The sequence below is a fragment of the Mobula birostris genome, chromosome 27, assembly GCF_030028105.1.
Source record: "Mobula birostris isolate sMobBir1 chromosome 27, sMobBir1.hap1, whole genome shotgun sequence".
In the NCBI taxonomy this organism is placed as follows: Eukaryota; Metazoa; Chordata; class Chondrichthyes; order Myliobatiformes; family Myliobatidae; genus Mobula; species Mobula birostris.
The window spans coordinates 32,551,864-32,577,282 of NC_092396.1; the positions used below are offsets into that span (position 1 = coordinate 32,551,864).

At 43.8% G+C, this 25,419-nt stretch overlaps 1 protein-coding gene across 5 annotated transcripts in view; it reads left to right on the forward strand.

Annotated features, from left to right (window-relative positions):
- The window catches only part of LOC140188698 (endothelin-converting enzyme 1-like), a 214,600-nt gene that overhangs the window by 183,478 nt on the left and 5,703 nt on the right, over nt 1–25,419 (forward strand). For all 5 annotated transcript variants that reach the window (XM_072245232.1, XM_072245231.1, XM_072245230.1 and 2 more), the window contains 6 exons: nt 3,500–3,577; nt 6,844–6,947; nt 8,927–9,037; nt 17,266–17,333; nt 22,934–23,124; nt 24,696–24,791. In XM_072245232.1, the coding sequence (XP_072101333.1) occupies nt 3,500–3,577; nt 6,844–6,947; nt 8,927–9,037; nt 17,266–17,333; nt 22,934–23,124; nt 24,696–24,791 (648 nt within the window). The remainder of the gene's footprint in view (nt 1–3,499; nt 3,578–6,843; nt 6,948–8,926; nt 9,038–17,265; nt 17,334–22,933; nt 23,125–24,695; nt 24,792–25,419) is intronic.

Genomic DNA, 25,419 nt, shown 5'->3' on the forward strand with positions numbered 1-25,419 from the left:
TGCCCAGGCCTACGCCCTGGAAACCTTCCAAGGCACAAATCCATGGTCTCACGGACCTAACGGATGCCTATTTTTATTATTATGGCTGATACTGGTCTAAATAGACTGGCTGCTGGAGGATCTTTGCTTTCCCAAATCCTTGGAGAACATGTCATTTAGATACAATGTTTCATTCCTGATTGATCTCCTAAATGCTGTTCAACATACATGAGATACAGGTTTCCCCCGCCATCCGAAGGTACAGTGTTCCTATGAAACGGTTCGTAAGCCGAAATGTCGTAAATCGAAGAAGCAATTACCATTTATTTATATGGGAAAAACTTCTGAGCGTTCGCAGACCCAAAAATAACCTACCAAATCATGCCAAATAACGCATAAAACCTAAAATAACAGTAACGTATAGTAAAAGCAAGAATGATATGATAAATACACAGCCTATATAAAGTAGAAATACTTTTCCACAATCATTACTGCACTGTTCTCCGTAGCAGAAATCTCACGCAAGCGCCATCGGCAGAAAATCTCACGCAAGCGCTGTTCGCAAAAACACGGCGCAAGCGCTCTCCAGTAACCTTTAAGCTATGAAGCTGCCAAATCATACCAAATAACACGTAAAAATACACAGCCTATATAAAGTAGAAATAACGTATGTACAGTGTAGTATCACTTACCAGAATTGGTTCCGTGCCGAGCACACTGATGGTGTTTTAGACTGAGTTGTCGCAGGTTGGGTGGTGCAGTGGCCGCCAACCGATACATTGCCGCGAAACATGCAGGGGTGCAGCGGTAGCCAGGAGGCACACAACACCTCTTTAAGAAAAAAGCTGAAATAAACATGCTAATTAATTAGGTGACGACCGGCACGTAATTGTCGGCCCAGATCAGTGCTGATTTCCGATTGTATCGTCTCTGATCTGGGCCGACATTTACGTGTCAGGCAGCACCTAATTAATTAGCTTGTTTATTTCAGCTTTTTTCTTAAAGATGTGCTGGGTGCCTCGTGGCTACCGCTGCATTCACCGCGAATCGCGGGGTGGTGGGACTCTGGGGTGTCATCTCATCGTATGTTTCCATTAGAGCAGGCAGCTCATCTTCTCCTATGACTGCCCACCTCGATGTCGAAGTTCGAGGTTCGTCGTCTGCTATGGCTGATGCGGAAGGCTTGCTTGATTGCTGAGCCTCGTGCATTTTTCTATCATACAGTTCTTTGTAAGGACTCAAACCATCCTGCAAATATCCCCTAAACCTAAATACCCTTTCAAAATTAAAGTTGTACTTTATCATTGCAGCGAAAATCTCACGCAGTTGATTCACGTTCAGTTCCTGGACGACTTCACTTTCGGTCCATTCGCTACTGCACTCAGTTTCAATTGTTATCCTTTCCTCTTCCAATTGCATCAGCTGTTCATCTATTGGTTCTTGGTCATGGGATGCCAAAACCTCTTCAACATCATGTTCATCAGCTTTCACAAGCCAAACTCACTTAGTCCTTACTTTGTTCACCACGATCGAAACGCTTAATTATGTCTAGTTTTACGCTAAGTGTAACACCCTTACGAGCCCTTTTAGGCTTTTCCAATACCTTAGAACTCATCTTGCAAACGGCTGCTCACAGGCACGTGTTTAAGCAATGCCGTTCCGAATCTGGGGAAGAGCGGCTGCTCGGGGTGTGCGCTGCCTTTTATCGCGCGTTGATTTTCCCTACGCGCTGCTTTTTCTTCATCACAGTGAAAACACCTTCTGAAAGCGAAAAAAGGGTACTAATGTAGGTCTTTCGTAACAGTGAGGTTTCGTAAAGCAAACGTTCGAAAAGCGGTGAACACCCGTACCATAATTGTAAGAAAATGCTGTTAAACAGCCAAGTGTTTCCTGATAACTGGTTCTAGGCTTTGACTGGCTGTGGTTCAGCATTCTCCCTTCAAATTCAATACGAATGTTGCCCGATGCACTGGCCGCAGTTTTGGACACGTGCACTTTCTTTAATGAAAAAACACAATAGTTACGCTACTGGCATTCAGGGCAGCATTGAACGTCCTCCATCTTTATCTGTCTTTGGCCATCTTCTGTATTGTGCCCCAGATGTTGTTCGGGGTCCGTCATCTCGCCAGTGGCTTCCTCTTGGTTTTCACTGCTGTCAGTCATGCAGATCCCAGGTGAAGACTCAGGAATACCATCACACACAGAAGGAGTCTTCATTGCTGTTTCGGTTACAATGTTTCGTTCTTGACTAGTCGGGGTATATTAGCCCTGAGCTGAACCCCAAAACCTGAAGGTCCAGTGGCCCACTTTTAGTCTGGCCTCTCCCCTTTGACTTGTTTGTCATGGGTGACTCTGCCAAGAGTCAAAGCACCAGGCGTTGAGGCCGGCCGAATTAGCTCCCTGGGTCATTGAGACATGCAAGCCTCCAAACCCTACGACAAGGTTGTGGTCCACTTGGAGGTGAAAGCACATTACCTTGGACATAATAAAGTCCTTCATGTTCATTCTAGCAAGCATCTCCCTCCACTCAATAATCAGGAAAGTAAAGTACTTACAAATACTTCAATCACTTACATAGTTTCCTGCACTCTCCTCCTTAACCCCTACCTATGAACATAAGGTTCATACTAGGCTTTGAGCATCTTGGTGAGTCTGCTACTCATTTTTCTTATTTCCTAAATGACGAAGCGCTTGGTCCCATCAGGATTCCCAATTAGCTACATTGGTACAGTGTGCTAACTAATTGGGTAATGTAATGGGAATGGGGTCTGTTTGAAATAGGACGGTTTAAAGTGAGGTTGAGTTGGAGATGCCAATGCTAACATCACAAGACCAGCCTATTGAACAATATCATTCACTGGAGTTCATGCCTGTTGACCGCTTGTTGGGAGTGTGACCACATGGAGACTCAAGATTAAGTCCAAAGCTCCCCTTTCTATTCAGCTCAGGTTTTAATTCATGTAGAGTCATTCCTGGCAGGTCAATAACTGAGAGGCTTCTCTCATTCTTGTTTATTAGAACACAGAAGAGGCTATTCAACCCACCAGGTCCATGCTGTGGCAACTGCATTTGTCCTATTTCCTGTCTTACTTCTCCCTGACCCTGAAACTCACTTTTTTTCAGATGGCCATCAGCTCCCCTTTAATCTTTTTGTTACTTCCTTGCTCTGTTGATAACTCCGTGCCTGCAACCCGCCTGTGTTTCTGGGGGATGTTGCAGGAAACCAGAGCACGCTAGAGAAATCCCCACAACCACGGGAAGGATGTACCGACACAGCACAACTTGGGGTCACGATCGGACCCGGGTCACTGGTGCTGTGAGTCGGCAGCACTATCTATTCTACCTCTGCGTCACCACGATCGCCAGGATAGGCACGGTGTACCTGGGCTGTGCTAATAAGCACGGAAGGTATTGTGGGTGTGTGGGCACTCACAAAATAACATTGCTCTTAACAATTTGCAGTCGTATTAAATTCAACACCTGCTCTTGTCTCACCCTCTATTTATCATTTTGTTCATAGGCAGATTCAATCTACGACATGATTGGCTTCCCGAAATTTATCCTGGATGCGAAAGAACTGGATGAGGTCTTCAGTGATGTAAGTAGATACCTTCCAGTTTATTTCTGATCTTTTCAAATGTCCGTGTACTTTCAAAGGTACAGTATGTGAAAGGGCAGCATTTTTAGCTCACTGATGTTATCACACGTGGAGGACCAGGCTCTCCCAGGAGTCCTGGAGGCCCAGCCCTCGAGACTGCAGACTCTCAAGGCTCTGCGTTGCCAGTGTGCACTTCCACTGTGGAGGTGCTTTGCATCTGCTGGGCTGGCGTCGCTGAGGCACCTGCTGAACAGCAGACAAAGGAGCTTGTGTGGTGTTACTGGCTGAATTGATTAGTACTGAGCACAACTGAATCCAGGCTCTGCTCCAGATGGATCATGCTACAGGAGGAGGGGGCTCTGTGGCTCCCGAGGGAAATGAGGAGCTTTATTCGAAGACTGGTCCGTCAATAGGTGAATTGCTGAGGCATTAGTACAAAGTAAGAACAAACTCTTTCACATGAGGTGATCTGTCAGAGGGATCTTCATTTGTCCAGGTGAAAGCCTCGTTGACCTCTCCTCACCAGCACTATTCCCATCCAGCAACATTGCAGAGGACTCCCCACAGCCCATCCCCTGTGACACCTGTGGGGAAGCTGAGGTCATGATTTCAGCGCCTTGTCACTCGGCTTTCCCCATCAGTATCCCACCCGGTGGGAGTCAGAGGCTGGACTTGCACAAAACTGATTTTCAGGTCCCACTCTGCGGGCTGAGATCACTGGGACTTTGACTGGGAGGAAGAAAGGGTGTGCGATCAGCCAGGCTGGAAGACACACTGGGGTCACAATCAGCAAACTGGGGCAAAGTCGGGATCAGATCAATGTGGGGATTCAACAGGAGATTGAGGGGTGACCTTACAGAGGTGTGTAAAATCATAAGGGGTATTTGTAGGGTGAATACACACACGTTTTTTTTCCCCAGGGTAGGAGAACTAAAAAGCTAGCAGCCATAGATTTAAGGTGAGTGGGAAAAGATTTAAAAGAGATCTGAGGGGCAACTTCTTTACGTGGAGTTGGAGGGTATATGGAGGGATTGCCAGAGAAAGTGGTTGAGACAGGTACAATAACAACATTTAAAAAGATACAAACACGAGGAAATCTGCAGATGCTGGAACTTCAAGCAACACACACAAAAAAATGCTGGTGAACACAGCAGGCCAGGCAGCATCTCTAGGAAGAGGTACAGTCGACATTTTGGGCCGAAATCCTTCGTCAGGACTAACGGAAAGAAAAGATAGTAAGAGGTTTGAAAGTGGGAGGGGGAGGGGGAGATCCAAAATGACAGGAGAAGACAGGAGGGGGAGGGATGGAGCCAAGAGCTGGACAGGTGATTGGCAAAAGGGATATGAGAGGATCATGGGACAGGAAGCCTAGGGAGAAAGAAAGGGGGAGGGGGGAATCCAGAGGATGGGCAAGGGGTATAGTGAGAGGAACAGAGGGAGAAAAAGGAGAGAGAGAAGAAGAATGTACGTATATAAATAAATAAATAACGGATGGGGTACGAGGGGGAGGTGGGGCATTAGCGGAAGTTTGAGAAGTCAATGTTCATGCCATCAGGTTGGAGGCTACCCAGACAAAATATAAGGTGTTGTTCCTCTAACCTGAGTGTGGCTTCATCTTGACAGTAGAGGAGGCCGTGGATAGTCATATCAGAATGGGAATGGGATGTGGAATTAAAATGTGTGGCCACTGGGAGATGCTGCTTTCTCTGGCAGACAGAGCGTAGGTGTTCAGCAAAACGGTCTCCCAGCCTGCGTCGGGTCTCGCCAATATACACAAGGATATTTGGCTAAGTATGCGCACAGGAAAAGCTTAGAGGGCTATGGGTCAAACATGGGCTAACGGGACCCGCTTGGCGGTCAGCATGGTTGGCCTTATTCATTGCCCTGACTGTGTTGGGCAGACAATCCAACAATGCAAGCTAACTTTCCTCTCATGCAAGACAGCTCTCTCTGAACTGGGTTTGTCACAAGGCAAGGGCAGCCTGGAATATGCCTGAGTGTCTGTGCTTGGAGACCTCCGTGACATGTTTCAGTTTCAAATACTTTGCCTCCTTTTGCAGTGTGTTTGACCAGTCAGGTAGTGGCGGGCATGAGGCCACAATGACTCGCAGTCAGTTTCAAATTCAGGTTACTTCCAAGCCTGTGTTGCTTTTCCCATTAATCTTCTCATGTGTCTTCCTTACAGACAGCCTAGCTCCCACTGGGAATGATGGCAGGCAAAGGTAGGAGGTTGAGAGGGAGGCAGATGAGTCTGGACTAGATTGAACTGAGAGGATAGCAAAGGCAGATTAACAATTGCAAAGAAATGGAGGGTAGAGTTTAGAGTGGAGATGATTGGATAGGAGATGGTGATGAGGAGGGATGGGTGACACAGATTAGAGGGCAAAGAGGAAGAGTGGCCTTAATTGGTGGTGGCTCAGCACAAGGAAGCAGATAAGTGAGTGGTCCCTGCTTTGCTCACGTGGTGCAGTGTCCCTGTGTTATTTTATAGTGAAGGCCACATCAGGCCAAACATATTTCATAGAAACGTCTACTGATTCATCAATAAAGGGCAGGTCTTTGTGTAAATCAGTCCCACTCCCACAGTCCTCCAGGTGTTGTTATCCAATTCTCTTTGAAAGCTCCCAATAATCTGCTTCTCTGCTCATTCTAACAGTTCAGTCAGGTCACGATAAAGGTGTTTCTCCCTGTTACACCTCTCTCAGGCTAATATCCTTTCATCCACCACAGACGATAAAGGTTCAAAGGTTTGTTTTATTACCAAATTAAGTATGCAGCATACAACTCAAATTTGTCTTCTCCAGATAGCCATGGAATACAGAAAACCAGACAAGTAATTACAAGAAAGACGTTAATCCCCTACCCTGCACGGAAAGGAAAAGAAACAAAAACTCACAAACCCCAAACGCCCCCAACCCCTCCTTCGCACAAAAAGTAAGAGGAAAACCCGCAGGCTGTAGACCTGGGTGGAGCTTTGTGACCACCCTGGGCTTGTTTCCAGTATCATGCGAAGGATAGTCTGTAGTGGTACGGACTATGCTTGAATTGATTGAGGGATAGGGTGTTATTGAGGGGCTGAATAGCCAGGGTTTTCTAGTGCCCCTTGCAGGATATTCTCAGTGGGAGCTCTAGCATGCGGCCATGTATCCACAAGTTTATTTCTACAGCATTTTTCTGCTCTGAGGGTGGTTTGTGGATTTGGCTTTCATTTGTGGTTAGTTGAGTGATGTCTGTTTGCTGAAAGACCATTGTTTGTTTTCACCCAGTATAAAGTGGTTCCTGACTTCTATTTCCAAAACGTGCTGCAGTTCTACAACTTCTCCACGCGAGTCATGGCCGATCAGCTGCGGAAACCTCCCAACAAGGGCCAGTGAGTATCTCGCCCTCCTGCAAGCAATGGTGCCTGTGGCAGGACTCGGCGTTTCCCCGTGGTCAGACATCGGGTGTTCCCAGCTGCCTTGCTCTCGCTTGTCCGACTGGTCAGAAAGTGATTGCCTCGAACTGCTGTGTCCCCCAGTGCTGACCTCCTAGTGCTAGTTCTAGCCTCATCTAATGCGGCTGCGCTAGCCAGTAGGAGCTGCTGGTGAGCCAGCCAGTCATGAATCAGAATCAGAATCAGAATCAGAATCAGGTTTACTATCACCGGCATGTGACCTGAAATTTATTAACTTAGCAGCAGTTCAATGCAATACATAGTATAGAAGGAAAAAAACAAAATAAAATAGTAATAATAATAGTAAATAGACTTACCGTAGGGATTGCAACATCAAGTCCTAGTAGCTCTACTGCTCAACAGTATACTAATATTGAACAGATTAAAAGTCGTGCAAAAAACAAAAATACTATATATTAAAAAAAAGTCAGGTAGTGTCCAAGGGCTCAATGTCCATTTAGGAATCAGACTATCCCCATGTGAGCAGTGGACCGACAGGCGGATGATGAGAGCTGTAACTTGCCTGAAAGTCCATGCCTGGTTCATAAGACTAGACGTGTTTTGTGGCATCTTTGCCAGCTGTGATGGTTCTCCAGCGTTAATTCCCATTGACTTTAATGGACTGGAACTTCCGAAGCAGTAAAGCACAGAGGATAGGACTAGATAGGACACTTAGTGCTGCGGATCAGGGATGCATTTCCGGGCAAGTGAGTTGAAGAGGCCCTGGACACGGACAGCCCTTGACTCTGCTCCTTTCCGCCCTCACCCAAACCCCATTCCACCCCTCTCACTGTCCCAGATCATTCTGGGTCACTTCAGAGGAAGTGAGATCAAACTTGCCCGATATAATCAGAGACGCAAAAGGTTCTGCAGATGCTGGTACTCTTGAGCAACACACACAAAATGCTGGTGAAACTCGGCACCTATAGAACATAGAACATAGAATGGTACAGCACAGTACAGGCCCTTTGGCCCACATTGTTGTGCTGACCCTCAAACCCTGCCTCCCATATACCCCCCCCCCACCTTAAAATCCTCCATATACCTGTCTAGTAGTCTCTTAAACTTCACTAGTGTACCTGCATCCTCCACTGACTCAGGCAGTGTATTCCACGCACCAACCACTCTCTGAGTGAAAAACCTTCCTCTAATATCCCCCTTGAACTTCCCACCCCTTACCTTAAAGCCATGTCCTCTTGTATTGAGCAGTGGTGCCCTGGGGAAGAGGCGCTGGCTATCCACTGGCTATCCCCTATGGAAATGAGTAAGCAGTCGACGTTTCAGGTCCAAGACCCCTCCTGTGTGTTGTGTATGCTGGTAGTATAATCAGGGTTCATTTCCATACTTAAACGGGTAGACTTGATAGACGCCAAGTGACAATGCAAATCCAAAGCTCGTTATCTGTTTCCAGTATAATGGATCAAACCAGAAGACTTGGGCTCAGAAATCAGATAGCATCTGAAAAGGCCACTAAACCTGTGACCAGCTAGCATCGCCTCTACATGAGCATAGCCACAAAATACCTCAGTGGCAAGGCCCAAAGCAGAACTGAACCTGAGTATTGATCAGCCAGGACAAATCAGAAGAGCCTCATGCCTGAAGTGTGAAGAGGTTTGCTAGGTGGAAGGGCCAGAGGTTTCAGTGGCTTGTTGCTGAAGTCACGGTGGTCTGTCCATGGAGGGGAGTTGAACTGTTGTTAAGGGCTCTGGGAGGTCCTGGAGCTCTCGGCTGCTGCCTGTTGCTGTTCACCTGACCAGCAGCTCCTCCATGTGGTGAATGTCAGCACTGTAGGTACCCCAGACGCTGTGCCCAACCTTGCTCCCTCGTTGCCTGCCTGAACTCCCGACCAACGCTTTCGGCCTTCTCTGTGCTGTCATGCCGAGTTTCTGAGACTAACTCTGACTCTCTTCCCCAAGGTGGAGTATGACCCCTCCCACCGTCAATGCCTACTACTCCCCAACAAAGAACGTGATCGTGTTCCCGGCAGGCATTCTCCAGGCTCCATACTTTTCTCAGGATTTCCCCAAGTAAGTGTGAACAATAACGAGAACTGAGTTAAAGTGAGTGAGGATCCATCCGTGCACAATCACAACCTCGGCTGCACAGAGACAGACACAACACCAACTCACACACACACACAAAACACACGCGCACACTCACACACGCGCGCACACACACACACACACACACACACACACATGCACACACAAAACACACGTGCACACTCACAGAGACACACACACACACACACACACGGATTTTTTCTGCTTGAAATAAGGGAAAATATAATGATATTGGTGGTGTCCATTCAACCCATTGAATCTGTGCCAGTTCTCAGAGTCAGTCATTGGTTAATATCTGTTCCTCGCAGTCCATAAACAAAAGGTTTGAAAACAGAGGTAACAGCCTTAAAATTGGAAATCCACTCCACCTAGTGAGCATTGTCATGAAAAGTGAAAGTGTTGATGGGAGAATACCTGCAGTAGAGTTTCAAAGTACATTTATTATCAAAGTATGTTTGCATTATACAACCTTGAGATTCGTCTCATTACAGGCAGCCACAAAATAAGGAAGCCCAATAGAACCCATTCAAACAAAAGAAGACCGTCGAGCACTCAGAGGGAGAGAAAAAAAACAAATTGTGCAAACAATAAAACTAAGCAAATGGCACTCAACTGAAGTTTATGAAAGTGAGTGCAGACCACAGCCTCAGTTCAGCGCAGAGACGAGTAAACCTCATAGAACAGCAAGCTGAACCAGCCCATCCGTCACCTCTGGCCCCGACACCCTGACCCAGCACTTAAATCATCCAAACATTGGGTGCTCCTTGCTGTCAGACCCGGTCCCTAAGCATGACCCATCTACTTATGGGACTCAATAGATATGGGGTGTGTGCAGGACAACAGCCATGATTTTATTGAATAGCAGAGCAGGTAGGAGTCCAGACTATGCTCCCCCATCAACCCTGCTATCACTGCCAAATGGGCCCCACCTGCTTCAACTTGAGCTGGACAAGTATGTTGCCAATGCAGAGGCAGTGGAGCAATAAAATTAGATTGTGGTTGGGTAGAGTTTGATGCTGTTAGCGTGCATGTCGGAACTGACTGTGTGTTTAGCAAGACCAACTAGTAGATAAGAAGTATGAGCGGACAAGGTAGATTATTGATGGAGGTCCCATAAACTATGATTCGATAGACAATGCTTACCCCTACAATTTGCAAATGTGCTGATCTAAACCAGTTGAACTGGGACTTTAAGGTGCTGTAACAAAGAAATAGGGAAGGGTTTTATGGTGTTGTTGCTAACGGAATGGGTTACAAATTAAGCCATGTACTTCTGGAAAGGGGTTCTCAATCAATTGCCAGGATGTAATTCATAAGAGCATAAGACACAGGAGCAGAATTAGCCCATCTGGGCTATCAAGTCTACTTTGCCATTCACTCATGGCTGATTTGTTTTCCCTCGATCCCATTCTTCTGCTTTTTCTCTATAACATTTGATACCATTACTAATTGAGTACCTATCTACCTCTACTTTAAATGCATTGGCCTCTACTGCTGCCTGTGCCAATGAATTCCACAGATCCACACCTTCTGGTTAAAGATATTCTCATATCTGTTCTAAAAGGATGTCCTTCTTTTCTGAAGCTATCTCCTCTGGCCCTAGACTCTCCCACTATTAGAAATACCCTCTCCATATCCACTTTATCTAGCCTTAATATTATAACATTCAAAACTGGCTCCTAACTGAAGCACAGCTCGCATTTAAAAGAGTAGTTAAAATAGCTGTATCAATGGAAACAGCAGACAGAAAGGCATTTGAGTTGCAGTTAGGAATGATAGTGAGCATGAACAAAATCACAATGTCCAAACTGGAAGTGGCCTGGACAAACAAATCGTGTTATTATTGTGACAGGGGCTCACATACACCAGACCAATGCAGATTTAAAGGCAAAAATTACAGAAAATGCGACCAAGTAGGACACATATAAAGAGCGTATCAGACAGACAAATTAAATGGATTGGACAGGAAAGAGAAAAAGATAAAAAGTTAAATTGTAGTTTCAAAAAGAGCACTAATCTGCATATTGTTAATGAAAATTCTGACAATGATGAGAGTGACACGGGACTGGCTAGCCCTGCGATTTACAATGTGAAAACTAATAATAGACAAGCAATGTGGCTTACACCGGAAGTGAACAGCAAATTAATTAAAATGGAATTGGTCACTGGCTCAACTGTTTCAGTCATTCCAGGAAGTGAGTTTGAATGGCATTTCAAAGAAACTGAACTGAAGCCTGCAGGTATCCACCTAAGAACTTACACTGGAGAAAAGTTCATTCCTGTGGGAATGACATTCTTAACAGTGAAATACGACAACCAGCAAACCATACTGGGCTTCTATGAGGGCCAGCATTGTGGAGACATTGATTGGCTGAGACAAATGCAACTTGATTGGAGATCCATCCACCACTTGCATGCCGCATTCCCTGCAATAGAGTCAACTGAAAGCTAAACAAGAAAGGTACTGGATGATACCACAGCAGTGTTCAAGGATAGCTTTGGAAAAACTCAGACATATCAAGGGTAAAATAGTGTTAGATGAAAATGCCACACCCAAGTTTTGCAAAGTCATCCAGTTCCTTATACCACCCATGATAAAGCAGCCAGTGAGCTAGCTCGGATGGAGGCTGAAGGAATTCCTTTTGGTTGAGTGGAGCCCATGGACAACGTCAGTGATCCCCGTAGCCAAGAAGGATGGGTCTGTCAGGTTCTATGGCAACCTAGATCTGAAAGTAGATCGATGGCCTCTGCCCACGATAGAGAACATCTTTGCAAACCTTTCTGGAGGAAAAAACTTCAGCAAATTGTACTTAGCTGAGGCCTACCTATAAGTAGAATTGGAAGAAGAATGAAAAGTGTTTCTCGCCATAAACACTCACAAAGGGCTTTATTGCTATAATAGGCTCATTTTTGGAGTAGCAATTGTACTCTGGCAGAAAGCTATGGGCCAGGTTCTGCCAGGCTGTCCAGGCACTCATTGCTACCTGGTTGACATCATTGTTACTGGTAAGGATGACAAGCAACATCTCAAATCTAAGGACAGTATTAAAAAGATTAGAAGATTTTAGGCTCAGAGCATGACATAGCAAGGGTAAGTTCGTTAAACCAAGCATCACTGACAGTGGTCGCAATTTTGACACACATGGATTGCCCAATGTCCTGAGAAAATTCAAGCAGTGGTGGATGCCCCAAGACCAAAGGGCCACAACTGTGGTCCTTGTTTTAGGAATTATCAATTACTACAACAGGTTCCTGACAAATCTGCCTACTGTGATCCATTCCTTGAACTCATTATTACAATTGGGAAGAAACGGCAATTCACTAAACAGTGTGAGGTGGCTTTTACGAAGGTAAAGGAAATGGTGACGTCAGACACAGTACTGACATATTATGATCCATTTCACTCAGTGAAGCTTGCCTGTGAGACCTCACCTTGTGGTATGCGTGCCGTCATATCACATGTTATGAGTTATGGAAGTGAATGCCCCATAAACTTTGCATCACATTCCCTTACTGCTGCAGAGAAAAAGTACACACAGATTGACAGAGGCCTTGAGTTTGGTTTGGGGTGTAAACTGTTTCAACCAGTGCCTGTATGGGACAGAGTTGATCCTCATTACTGATCATCAGCCATGTTTTCAATCCACAGAGGGGCGCTCCACTAACAGCAGCAGCACAAATGCAGAGATGGGCTCCGTTTCTTGGAGGACACAATTAGAAGATCGAACTTGAGGACAACTAATGAGGGAAATGCTGATGGGTTGTCCTGATTACTCTTGGAAAAGGAAACCCCTGAAAATTTTACAAAAGAGGACACTCCTCTTAATGTATTCTCCCTAACACAAATTGGAAGTCTCACAATTACAGCTGAGATGATCCAAAGGGAAACCAGCAAAGACCCCACATCGTTTCAGGTCTACATGGCAACCAAAAAGGACTGGAATGTGCAGCAGAAATCCCAGTTCCCCCATTTTTACCAGCACCAGGATGAGCTTGCCCTTGATAGAGGTCGCCTGATGTGGGAATTAAGAGTTGTTACACCATCCAGACTGAGAGCTGAAGTGTTGCTGGAACTACATGCTGGTCATCCACTGCCATTGCATGATGTGGGGTGCCAAGAGCAGTGCCTCTCCATTCCTGGGCATGGCCTGCAATACGCTGGCAGAGGATTCATGTGGATATTGTCGGACCATTCACGGACACAGATTTCTTTGTAGCAGTGGATGCAGCTACAATGTGGCCAGAAGTTATCCCACACTGTTGTTGTGTTGAGATTCCTCTTCTCAAGGACTAGTGTTCCAGAACACTTAGTCCGTGACAATGGACCACAGTTTGAGCAGAACAGTTTCAGTCATTCCTAAAAATGAATGGAATGAGATATATTACATCTACACCGTACACCCAGCTACAAATAGCTTGGCAGAAAGGTTTGTCCAGAGTCTAAAGAGTGCACTGTAAGCAATATCAGCAGAACATACAATACTGACATGCAATCAGAAGCTATACTTGCATTCCAGACTCCCCGTCTCTTCCTTTTAATTAGCTTAATGTGTTGGGAGTTGCAAAGCATTACACTTTCTACGATGCAACAAGAAAAATTGGCGAGGGTAAAGAATGTCATGTGGAATATTGTAGCCTCTGAGGAAATACAGACACTGTATACTTTCTTGGCCATTTTTGGACCAGGGCAGGCAATTGATGCAGTTCAATTTGTAGCTCTCAAACCTGTCAACCTCAGCACCATTGATGTAGACAGGAAGATGTACACTGTCGTCCCACCCCACTTCCTGAAGTCAATGAACAGCGATTTTGTTTTGTGACATTGAAGAAAAGGTTGTTGTCATGACACTGTGTCACTAATCTCTCTGTCACCTTCCTGTACTTAAAGGTTCAAAGGTTTGTTTATTATCAAAGTGTACAACTCTGAAATTCTTCTTCTCTGGATAGCCGCGAAACCAAGAGAGAAAGAGAACAGCAGCATGATCATCAACCCCAAAGCTCACCTCCCGCCCCCACACAAAATAACAAATAGAAATTGAACAGGCACATTGCCCCCCAAATCCCCATCCCTGCGCACAAAAATATGAGAAAGATTGGGCGAAAAACACAGAATATAAAAAACTATGAAACTGAAAATAAAGTCTACAGTCCAAGTCCAAATGCAAAACTCAGAAAACTTGGGCAACATTCTCTGGGCACAACAGCAGGCTGTGTCCTCTCTGTGACCTGAGGTCCCCAACAATCAAAAGGCAGGCAGCCAGCGCTCACCCTCCACATTCGCCTCGATGTTTCAATCTTTCTTGTCACCTTAATTGGCGAAATGGAGTTGAACATCAGCTCACGCCCCGACTTGCAGCCTTCTCACCATGAAGTTTGCGCACACCGCCTCTGCCTCTCGGAATCCTCTTGCAGACTGCAGGTCGCTGAAACACCCAAACGCTCTGCAAATCTCCGCATTCGCCTCGATGTTTTAAATGTTCTCCAAACCTCCGCATTCGCCTCGATGTTTCAATCTCCCTCATCACTTTAAATGGCGAACAATGGAAGCTTCAGTCAGCAAAATGGAGTCAAACATTGGCTCGGGACCCATCCCACAGCCTGGCCATGCTCGCTGCCTCTGCCTCTGCCTCCTGGAATCTTCTGAGTCTGCAGAGTGCTGAAACACCCAAGCAATCTCCAAACTGCCAATCACAGGCACCAACAGTTCCAGAACTGCAACCAAGATGAAAAGCAAATGTAAAATACATCAAAGAAGTGAAATATATGGTTTTTCGATCTATCCAGAAGATACACAGGTGCTATGTTGACCAGAAGGATTCCAGTCCATCAGTATTTGTGATGTGGCCCCACTGTGGTTGTATCGTCTGCAAAGTTAGAGCTGGAGCTGCCTACACATTTGTGAGTGTATACAGAGCAGGGGGATGAGGATGCAACCTTCATCATCAGTGTAACTGTCGTTTCGTCATCCGGGTTCTGTTCTTGGTGCTATTCCTCAATTCGACATTGTGCTTCAAACTATCCAAACGATGGGTTGCAGAGGGACTTAAAGATGGGATGTCAGATTGAGCATTGAAATTGGCTGTTGAAGTGGGTGACAAAGAAAGCTTTGCAACTAAAGCTCTCTTTGCTCTGAAAAATAGTACATCTGATAGAGGTCATCAGAAATTTAAGGTTGGATTTGCTGGAGAAGGTGGTTTAATACATAGGATGGGATCAACTTGTCATATAATATTGTTAATAATAATTCTATGAAGAAACTTTTCACATAGAGCGAGGTGGGAAACCAGCGGAGTTTAGGAAATGACATTGCAACCTTGTCAAGGGAACCTAGTTAACACTGGGTTAGTGGGGTGGGAGAGGGAAGAGAGAAATAAATAGAAAGATACATTGGTCAGTAGAAACTCAGATAATAAACACCAGCTGGGAAGATAGAAGAATAAATATCAGCTGGGAAGATAGAAGAACCAACGTCAGTGTGCTAAATGAAGCAAAAACAAAAAGCATTGAAGCCTACGTCATCGAGAACCAACTAAGATGGAGTGGTCATGTTGTTCGGATGAAGGACAGACGTCTGCCGAAAAAATCTACTCCTAGTTTAAAGAAGGCAAGCATAAAAGAGGCGGACAACCGAAGAGATTCAAAGACATCTTAAAAGCCAACATGAAGAAATGTAACATCGACATCAACAATTGGGAAACCAATGCCAAGGACAGGAAACTCTGGCAAGCCAACATCCGAGAAGGAACAGCAACTTTCGAAGCCAGCAGAATTAGAAGAAAGTGGAAAGAGAGGCAGCAACAACCAAAACCGGATCTGCCATCTGGAACTACCTGTCCTGAATGCGGAAGAACTTTCAAAGCCAAGATTGGACTCATAAGCCACTTGAGAGCCCATAAGCAGATCAACAGAAGGGAGACCATCATCCTCGACGTCGAGGGATAGCCACGACGAATAAACACCAGCACTGACCTACTGAGCAGAATTACTTGCTTACAAACCTAAACTTTACATGGTTCCATATAAATAGGATCTGTGAGAAGGGTTGCATGTGATGTGATGCAGAAAGAGTTGGCCTCCGAGTTGACTCGTAGGTAGAAGAGGATCACTAGAGTGAATGTGTATGAGAGAAGAGTACATCCATTATGGAGAATGGTGTATGGGTAGGCAAGCTGACACAGGGGAACAAAGACTCCAGACTTCAGAACATAAATAATCAGCAGCAGAGCTCAGCCAAGTGGTTGTGAAAAGGGATCTAATCAGCATGTAGCCCTTCAATTTCACACAACGTGTTTTTTTTAAGGAACTTTTGCAGAGAGCAGATTACTTCAGAGGAATCAAAGTGAACGGAACGGCAACAGAAGACACGGTGTGTTCAGGCAGTTTGGTGGTGTACACATTATGTCGATTTATCAAATCTGGTACTCAGCCAATTAATGTGTGAACACAAAAGAAAGCTCTTTTGTGATTGTCACAGCTCACCGTAAATGTAGACCATTAATTTGACACTAATCAAATCTGAGGTGCAACGAGCAAAGCAGGAAACTGTGGGAACTTTGCTACTAAATGACTTATAAGACTTGGAAGGAACCAGCTGGGGCTGAAACCACATAGGCTTCATGTTTAAGTAATTTCTCCCTCTTCTAATGTTATCTGGGTCTTTGAAAAATGATTTCCTCTCTGGTCAGGAACATGTCCTAGAGGTAACCTTAGGGCATGTTAAAAATACACAGTATGGTGTTCCAAAACCACTGAGAGAAGCTGAAGATTTCAGTTCATCCACCTTAGACTGAGTTTTGTCAAGACTGTTGCTTTTCCTAGATGTGTGGTCCTACACATTGCTTCCAAAGGGTGGTAGCTATGTCTAGAAATCATGCTTCCATTCCTAGTGTTTGCTCTAGTTTATTCTTTCCATGACTATGGATTTGCATCCCCACCCACTCCTCAACAGCCTGCTCCTCACCCCATCCACCTGCCCTTGCCTGACCCTTCCTCTTACAGTATACTGTTTTGTTTTAAACTCTAAGCAACATTTCTCCAGTTGACCCCACTCATTTAGCTTCTTGTCATTTGTTGCAGCCGACCTTGCCCTGATCACCAGTAAAAACACGTGAAGCCGATGGGCAGAAAGTCAATGGCCTGATAAAGATGTTCTGTCCAGTGCCTAACAAGAGCCGTTTCTTCTCTCTCGACAGGTCTTTAAATTTTGGCGGAATCGGAGTGATTATGGGACATGAACTAACTCATGCATTTGACGATCAAGGTATGATGGATTTAATGTGTTTATGGATCGCTGGGATCTCACAGTTAAAATGTTCTTGGAGGACAGAAGGCAATTCGCATTGGTGCTGGATCTGGGGAATTACAATATGTCTGCTGTGTTCTTGTGTTTGTCATTGGAGACCACAAGAGTACCACTGCGCAGCCTGGGCTCTAATTTCTTTGATTTACCGGTGATCCTGGTTCTAATCAGGTGAGGTAATGAGGATCTGTGCAGGCTGGACCTCCATTCCCACAAGTGTAGGAAATGGAGTGTTTAAGATGATTCAAGAAATTGTTAACATTGTTAGAGACTGTGTCTTCTGGTGGCAGGTGGAGCCATCTAGGGGTGACGAGGGCAGGATCATCCAGAGGTGTTGACAGAAAGCATTTCATTTCACTAGAAGAAATCTGGAATACCTTCCCGCTTTCTCAATGAATTCATGTGGAGCTGGTTCATTTACAGATGAGAAACCGAGGAATGAAAATCCAAATGCGGTTCAGAAAATATTTTATTGGATGGCGGAACAAGTTTGAGAGGCTGCATGGCCTGCTCTTCCTACTTTCCAGCTCTCCTGTCAAGCTCATCTGAGTTGTGGATGCTCCCCTTTCAGGAAGCCTTCACTGTGGCATGGAGACATCTGAAGTAGATCTGATACTCAACACCCAAATTCAATGCCTGTGATCCACTGACCCCTGCTGGTGAATGCATGAATCCACAGGTTACGTGAGAGGGGGTGGGGAGAGAAAGAGAGAGGGGGGAGAGGAGTTTCAAGTGTACGTCAGATAAACTAAATTCAATTGAAATAATATTATCCAAGTTCACCTTGATTTAAAACCAGTGAAGTTTTATTTGGTGTAACTGGAAGCACATTATTTTTGCACAGCAAGATCTAAGGAATTACGATGTAGTAGTGAAATAATTGCTATTTTAATTAAGTTGGTTGAGAATAAATATCAGGGAGAATTTGTTTGTCCATCTACGGAATGAGATCGTGTGTTTTTTTTTCAGACCCACTTGCGATGACCATTGTGGTTTCAGTTTAACACCTTAGGTGAAAACTGACTGTGCAGCACTCACTCAGTACTGCACCAGTTTCATTATAAAATCCCTAGAGTGTGAATTCTGTTTACTACCTGTCCTATATTGAAGAGCAAAGTTATTTTTGAATCTTAAGCGTGGAGGTGAATCTTGATTGGGCCACCTTAAGAAACCAGCTCAGCCTTAGTTCATTCCAAAGCATTGGTCACTTGCGCGATTTTCCTTTTCTGGGAATTGTCTGTTGGCCTCCCAGCAGGGACTGGGACTGAATATGGCTGTCTCTTCATGATATTTATTTGTCACACCTCAAAGCAGAAATGCTGGAAACTCTCAGCAAGTAAAAGTTATTTCTGATTTCCAGCATTTCAAAGGATTCAAAATACATTTAGTATCAAAGAATGTATAAATTATACAACCTTGGAATTTATCTGCCTACAGGAAGCCACAAAGCAAGAAACTAAAAAGAACCCAATTTTGAAAAAAGACCAACACCCAAAACATAGAAAAGAGAAAACAAAACAAATCATGTAAAAAGCATTCAGAACAAAATGGAGTCTATAGACCCAGAGCAACCAGAGTAGGCCCATAGCCTTGGTCTCAGTTCATCAGGTAGCGGGGCAAATCACCGTAAAGCTCACAGACACAAAGTGCATAGCAGCTGGAGCAGCTTCACAGCCTCGGCGCCATGGAGAGGGGAGTTAACATTGCAGAAGAACAAGCGGAATTGGCCCGACCCTCACCTCCGGTCCAGACATCCTGCTTTTCCTGTCTATCTGGAATGGCATTTAAATCGTCCAAACACCATTTCAATATTTGTAATATTGTTTTCCACCTGCCGTAGATTAGTCAGTAAAGCTGAGCTGACGGTCAGTGTCTCACTCATTCAGATGCTTCAGTTGGCAGAGAAATGAACAGAGAATGGCATATTTAAGCAGATTTAGTTACATGAATTTGTACAAAACTTCAAACAACATTAAAATACTGAAAATGCTTCTAATTCACTTCACGGGACTTCTCGGCTCTGAATTTGTCCAGCACTCAGGCAGAGCTGACTTCTTGTTAGTCCCCTGTCATCTTAATCTTCACTGATCACTTCATAGGCCTTTTGCGAACAGCAAAAATCCCAATCAGTATCAACCTTGAATAACACATTTCCACCCACAGTTGTCAACAGACCTACTGACAAGTTTTAGCATTTTTCTTATGTTTCCTAATCCATATAAAAGTGATCAAGGATTATGCGATCAAACAAGTGATTGATTAAGCTATTATTGGGAGAAGGCTCAGGAGCTTGAAGACTCATACGGCCAGATTTGGGAACAGCTTTTTTCCAACTGTGATAAGACTGCTGAACGGATCCTGACCCGGATCTGGGCTGTACCCTACAAATATCCGGACTTGCCTCTTGGTTTTTTTGCACTACCTTACTTTCCATTTTTCTATTTTCTATCTATGATTTATAATTTAAATTTTTAATATTTACTTTCGATTTGTAATCCAGGGAGCGGGAAACGCTGAATCAAATATCGCTGTGATGATTGTACGTTCTAGTACTAATTGTTTGGTGACAATAAAGCTATTATAAGATTACTAAATAGTACAGTAAGATGAACACTTGGCCTCACAATCCGTGTTGTTATTATCTTGCACCTTATTGATCACCTGCACTGCACCTTATTCTGCAGTCTGCTACCTCAGTGCACTGTGTATTGGATTTATCTATACACTCAGTATGCAAGGCAAGCTTTTCACTGTATCTCGGTACATGTGTCAATAATAAAGCAATGGCAGTTTCAAAATTCCTGACACGTGACAAGCTTTAGTAAAATGAGGCATTTTAGTAAAATGATTTTTAAACAATTAGGTTTTTATACATGTTTGCATTGTGTGAGATTATACTTTGGAACATTAGAAATATCAGTTAAGAAAGATCTATGTGGTCAGAAATTTTGTGTCAGCGATAAGATCAATCCTGACACTTACTAATTCTTTCTCCTATCATATAGCAAGATGGTGCCAGCAATCATAGGCGACTTTCTGCACATTGCAGAAAATTGTTCCGGATTTACTCTGAACTTCTGATTTTACAGATTTTTGCATTCATTTTCAATAGTTTCCTAATTACTTTCTTTGTTTCTGATATGGGCTGTGTATATATATTAAAAATTTGGGTGGCATAGTAGCCTAGTGGTTAGCACAACGCTTTACGGGACAGGCGACCTGTGTTCAATTCCCCAGGCTGCTGCCCGTAAGGAGTTTCTATGTTCTACCCGTGAGCACATGGGTTTCCTCCGGGTTCTCATGTTTCCTGCCATAGCCCAAAGATGTACCAGTTGGTAGGTTAATTGGGCGTTGTAAATTGTCCCATGTTCGGCCAGGATTGCTGGGCAGCGTGGCTCAAAGGGCCAGAATCTCGATAAATAAATAAACATTGTTTCTGATTCATATAAAAGTTCTCTATCACTGCTATATTGCTATTTTGCTTTAAACCAAATGACAAAGATAAGCAGAATAATAAGATGACAAGAATATTCATTAATAAACTTAAATGCTGCACAAAATTGAGTCATTCTCAACTTGAAATTATTTGAGCATCACTAGATCAAAAAACAAAATAGCATAAAGTGTACAAACAACACATTATTTGATTTAGAATGAATTTAGAAGTTGTTAAGAATGTCTGTCACATTTCAATCTCCACAATTTTATATGTGCCGATTTCTTTTGTTAATAAAACCTAGTAAGAAAGACACATTTTCTGTTTAGGTTTAAAGCAAAACCTATTTTAAAGAAATTTCTAATCACTGATTGATTCTAATCTGCTTGAAGCAAATAGTCTCATTAACTTTAAAAATCCTCTAAACTTGTGGAGAAATACTGACTTCAGTAGCAGTGTATCGATAAAACCTTTATTTTGTAAAATATATCTCCCAATTTGCTAGTTTAGAACTGTATAATAATTTGGTTACATTAAAGAGGAATTAACAGAAGCATGTTAAAAGATTGTATATAGATCTCAATTTTGAGTAACCTTGTGTCAAAGGCCAAAACATGTCTTGGGGAATTAATGGAGTTTTACTATACACAGATACAAGCAAAGCCTAACGAACAAAGCTCCAGTGATGTTCGTGGGAGATAGCAAAACAGCTATGGATGGCTTTGAGTCAGTGGACTGGGTCGTGCTGAAAGACTCAACTGTGGATCAGAATGATTGTCACGGAATTTATTAAAACAGTTATAGATAAGTGTGTTCCCACAAAATCACTCAGAATTCGCCCCAGCTAGAGGGATACAAGTCCAGTGTCCAAGAAAGTTACAAGAGGTTCAGGTGCGATCTCCAAAAAGCCATCTAACTGGTGAAGTGGCAATTCCAGACTAAATCTGAATCAATGAAGCATTCCCAGGTGCTGTGGCTAAACTTGAACGCTATCACCTCTTACAAAGTAAAATCAAGTGACATAGGCGATAACAGGGCTTTGCTTCAATGTGACCTCAGTGCCGTCTATGGTCACTTTGACCAGCAAAACAATACCTCCTTGTGCAAGTGGGTCCTTGATTTCCTCAATTGGAAACCCCAGTCGGTTCAAATTGGCACAGCATCTCCTCCACAATGTCCATCAGCACAGGTGCACCACAAGGCTGTGTGCTTAGCCCCCTGCTCTACTCGCTTTATACTTATGACTGTGTGGCTAAGTACAGCTCTAATGCCATGTTCAAGTTTGCTGTCAATACCACTGTCAAAGGGCCGAACCAAAGGTGGTGATAAATCAGCATATAGGAAAGAGATTGAAAATATGGCTGAGTGGTGCCACAGCAACAATCTCCTACTCAATGTCAGGAAGAACAAGGAGTTGATTATTGACTTCAGGAGGAGGAAACCAGAGGTCCATGACCCAGTCCTCATCGGAGCATCAGAGGTGGAGAGGGTCAGCAACTTTAAATTCCTCACTGTTATTATTTTGGAGGACCTGACCTGGAGTTATGAAGAAAGCACAGTAGTGCCACTATTTCTTTAGATTTGGCATGACATTGAAAACTTTAACAAACTTCTATAGATGTGTAGTGGAGAGAATATTGACCGGCTGCACACAATGCTGCAATGTTTGCAGAGGGAGAAGCAAGGTTCATGTTTTCCTTTCTATGGACAGTCTGACCAATTGAATGTTTCCAACAGTTTCTCCTTATTCACTTAGTCAAATCTATTCACCACAAGTGGCATTGGCAGTTCATCGTAATGCTTGTTTCTCTCTCGGGAGCGTCAGAAAAGAAGGATGTCTGTTTAGAATGGAGATGAGGAGAAATTTCTTTATCCAGAGGGTGGGGAACCTGAGGAATTCATTGCCATACTCAGCCATGGAGAACAAGTCATTTGGGTATATTTAAAGTGGAAGTTGATGGGTTCTTGATTATACGGTGTCAGAGGTTACAGGGAGAAGGAAGGATAAATGGGGTTGAGAAGGAAAATAAATCAGCCATGATTAAATGATGGAGTAGACTCGATGGGCCAAAGGGCCTGATTCTGCTCCTATGTTTTAATCCTAATTGTTTGTGTCTTTTGGCAGGGAGAGAGTACGACAAAAACGGCAACATGAGGTCCTGGTGGAAGAACTCCTCAGTCGCGGCCTTCAAACATCAGACCGAGTGCATAGCTGAGCAGTACAATAAGTATGTAATCAACGGTGAGCACGTGAATGGCAAGCAAACGCTGGATGAAAATATCGCTGATAATGGTGGTTTGAAAGCAGCTTACCATGTGAGTACCTGCAGTCCACTAAGATGGACCAAGCTTTGGGGAAGTGCTTGGTTGTGGGCCATTAGGTCATAGGTTTCAATGTGTCGGATATAGCTGAATGTCCAGATGGGGTAGCGTCCATGTACTTATAGTGCAAATGCTAACCCTATACTGAAGAATGCCATCGAAGTCTTCGCTGGACTGAGTTGCACCATTCATCAGCTTATTGAGGCACGTTTCCAGGGGGAAGCAAACTTGGGCATAGACCCTCACTGAACTCTTCCACAACACTGCCACGAGCTGAAAGCACTGCTCAAGCTCTGTTGTGTTCTTCAAGGCCAACAGATGATTGGTTTCTCAGTGATGAAGATTTGATATATACCCATAACTTCTGTAATATGGCATTCATCATGGATCTTTTCAGGTGTGGATAACTTCAATCACCACTACTCTGAACTGATTCTACTTACTTTCTCCCTCTTTCCCCCTCTTTCCCCTTCTCTGTTTTTCCATTCATCATTCTGGTTTATCTCTCACCCGTTCTCTCGTTCTCACATGCGTATCTCCTCCCTCTGGTGCCCCTCTTCTTCCTACCCTTTCTTCCATGGTCTACTGGCCTCCCCTATTAGACTCATTCTTCTTCCACCTACCACTTCCCACCATCAGAATTCATCCCGTACCCCACTCAACCACCTTTCCCTTCACCTAGTTTCACCTATCGCCTGCCAGCTTGTACATTTCATCTCCCCCACCTTATTCTGGCTTCTGCCCCCTTCCTTTCCAGTCCTGCTTGATGGTCTCAGCCCAAAACATTAACTGTTTATTCCCCTCCGTAGATGCTGCCTGGCTTGCTGAGTTCCTCCATCACCTTGTGTATGTTGCTCACTCTCAATGACTCATGTATTACAGTTTGTCTCCCTTTGTACACTGTTTATTTGTCAGTCTTTGTTTATTATATAGTTTTTAATTATTTATTTTCATTTTTATTTATCACAAACAAAAAAACACAAAAAAATACAGCACATCCACAAAAACCATAACAAAATCAAATTAAATATTGAGCAGCAAAAGGGAGATAAATGTAAAGGCAAAAGTAAAGATACACAGCAGAGATGCACCGCACCAAAAAACCTCAGTCCTCACCCCGTAAGAAAGTCCAATACAGGGCCCCATATACTTCCAAAAATGAAAATGGGCTCTGTGTACGATCTGTACGATCTGTGGCTGAGAGAACTGGCAAATACTTTATATTTGGAGAGACTGGAACTATATTATGTATAGTTTTACTAAAATTCTGTTGTATTTCTTTTTTTTCCCTGTAAGTGCCTGTCAGAAAATTAATCCCAAGGTAGTGTATGGTTATATGTACAAACTTGGATAATAAATTTACTTTGAAATTAGAACTTCAGACAGAACTTTTCAACCAATCCATTGTGGCTATTCCAAAAGCAAATTAGAGAGAGTTGTGTATGTGTGAGTGATAATAAACCGGATCCTCAATCTGATTCTGAGATAAGATGCCATGCGGATTGTTCGAATTAACTCATTATATCAGGTCAATTCACAAGCTGATATAAAAATTTGCTTTTCAGGCCTATGAGAACTGGGTAAAAAAGAATGGTGAAGAGATGATTCTGCCTGCCTTGGACTTCACTAATCGACAGCTCTTCTTCCTGGGATTTGCCCAGGTGAGTTGCGTCCAGTGAAAGTATGCTTAAGTTTTGAAGAAATATAGACAGAGTTAGATTTTCAGTCAGGATCTAAATCCCATTTTCCACAGATATCTCCACTTAGATTTCTGGACTCGTTCTTTAATATTTAAACACCTTGCTTCTTCAATTACTTTTTGATTGAGTGACACCTTTCTCATCAGCATCTCCCATTGTCCCATGTACAGTCCTTCAGTGTGGAGGCGTGTGAGACCCATATCAAATACTTCGTATGTTTCTGAATGTCTTTCTTTTCAATCGGACATTATGTATGCATAAGAACTAAAAGCAGAAATCCTTCAAGTCAAATGACAGGAAGTAATGTTTCTGCACCAATCTAACGTGAGACTGTCTGTTGGAAAGGGTTCCCAATCAAAAGTTCCTGAACTATGTGCTCCACTACTCGCTCACTGGAGAGCCCAAAGTGTAGTGTCAAAGCATAGCTGGAGGTTTGGCAGCGTTCTGGGAGCGTAGACACCTTCGCATTCCAGCACGTATAGGATCCTCCATCTTGCTGATACTCGTGTTGGGGATATGCTGCAAAGTTCTGACCACTTGGTCCCTTTCCTCATCCCTAAAATTTCCAGCCATTAGTTAAAACAAATCA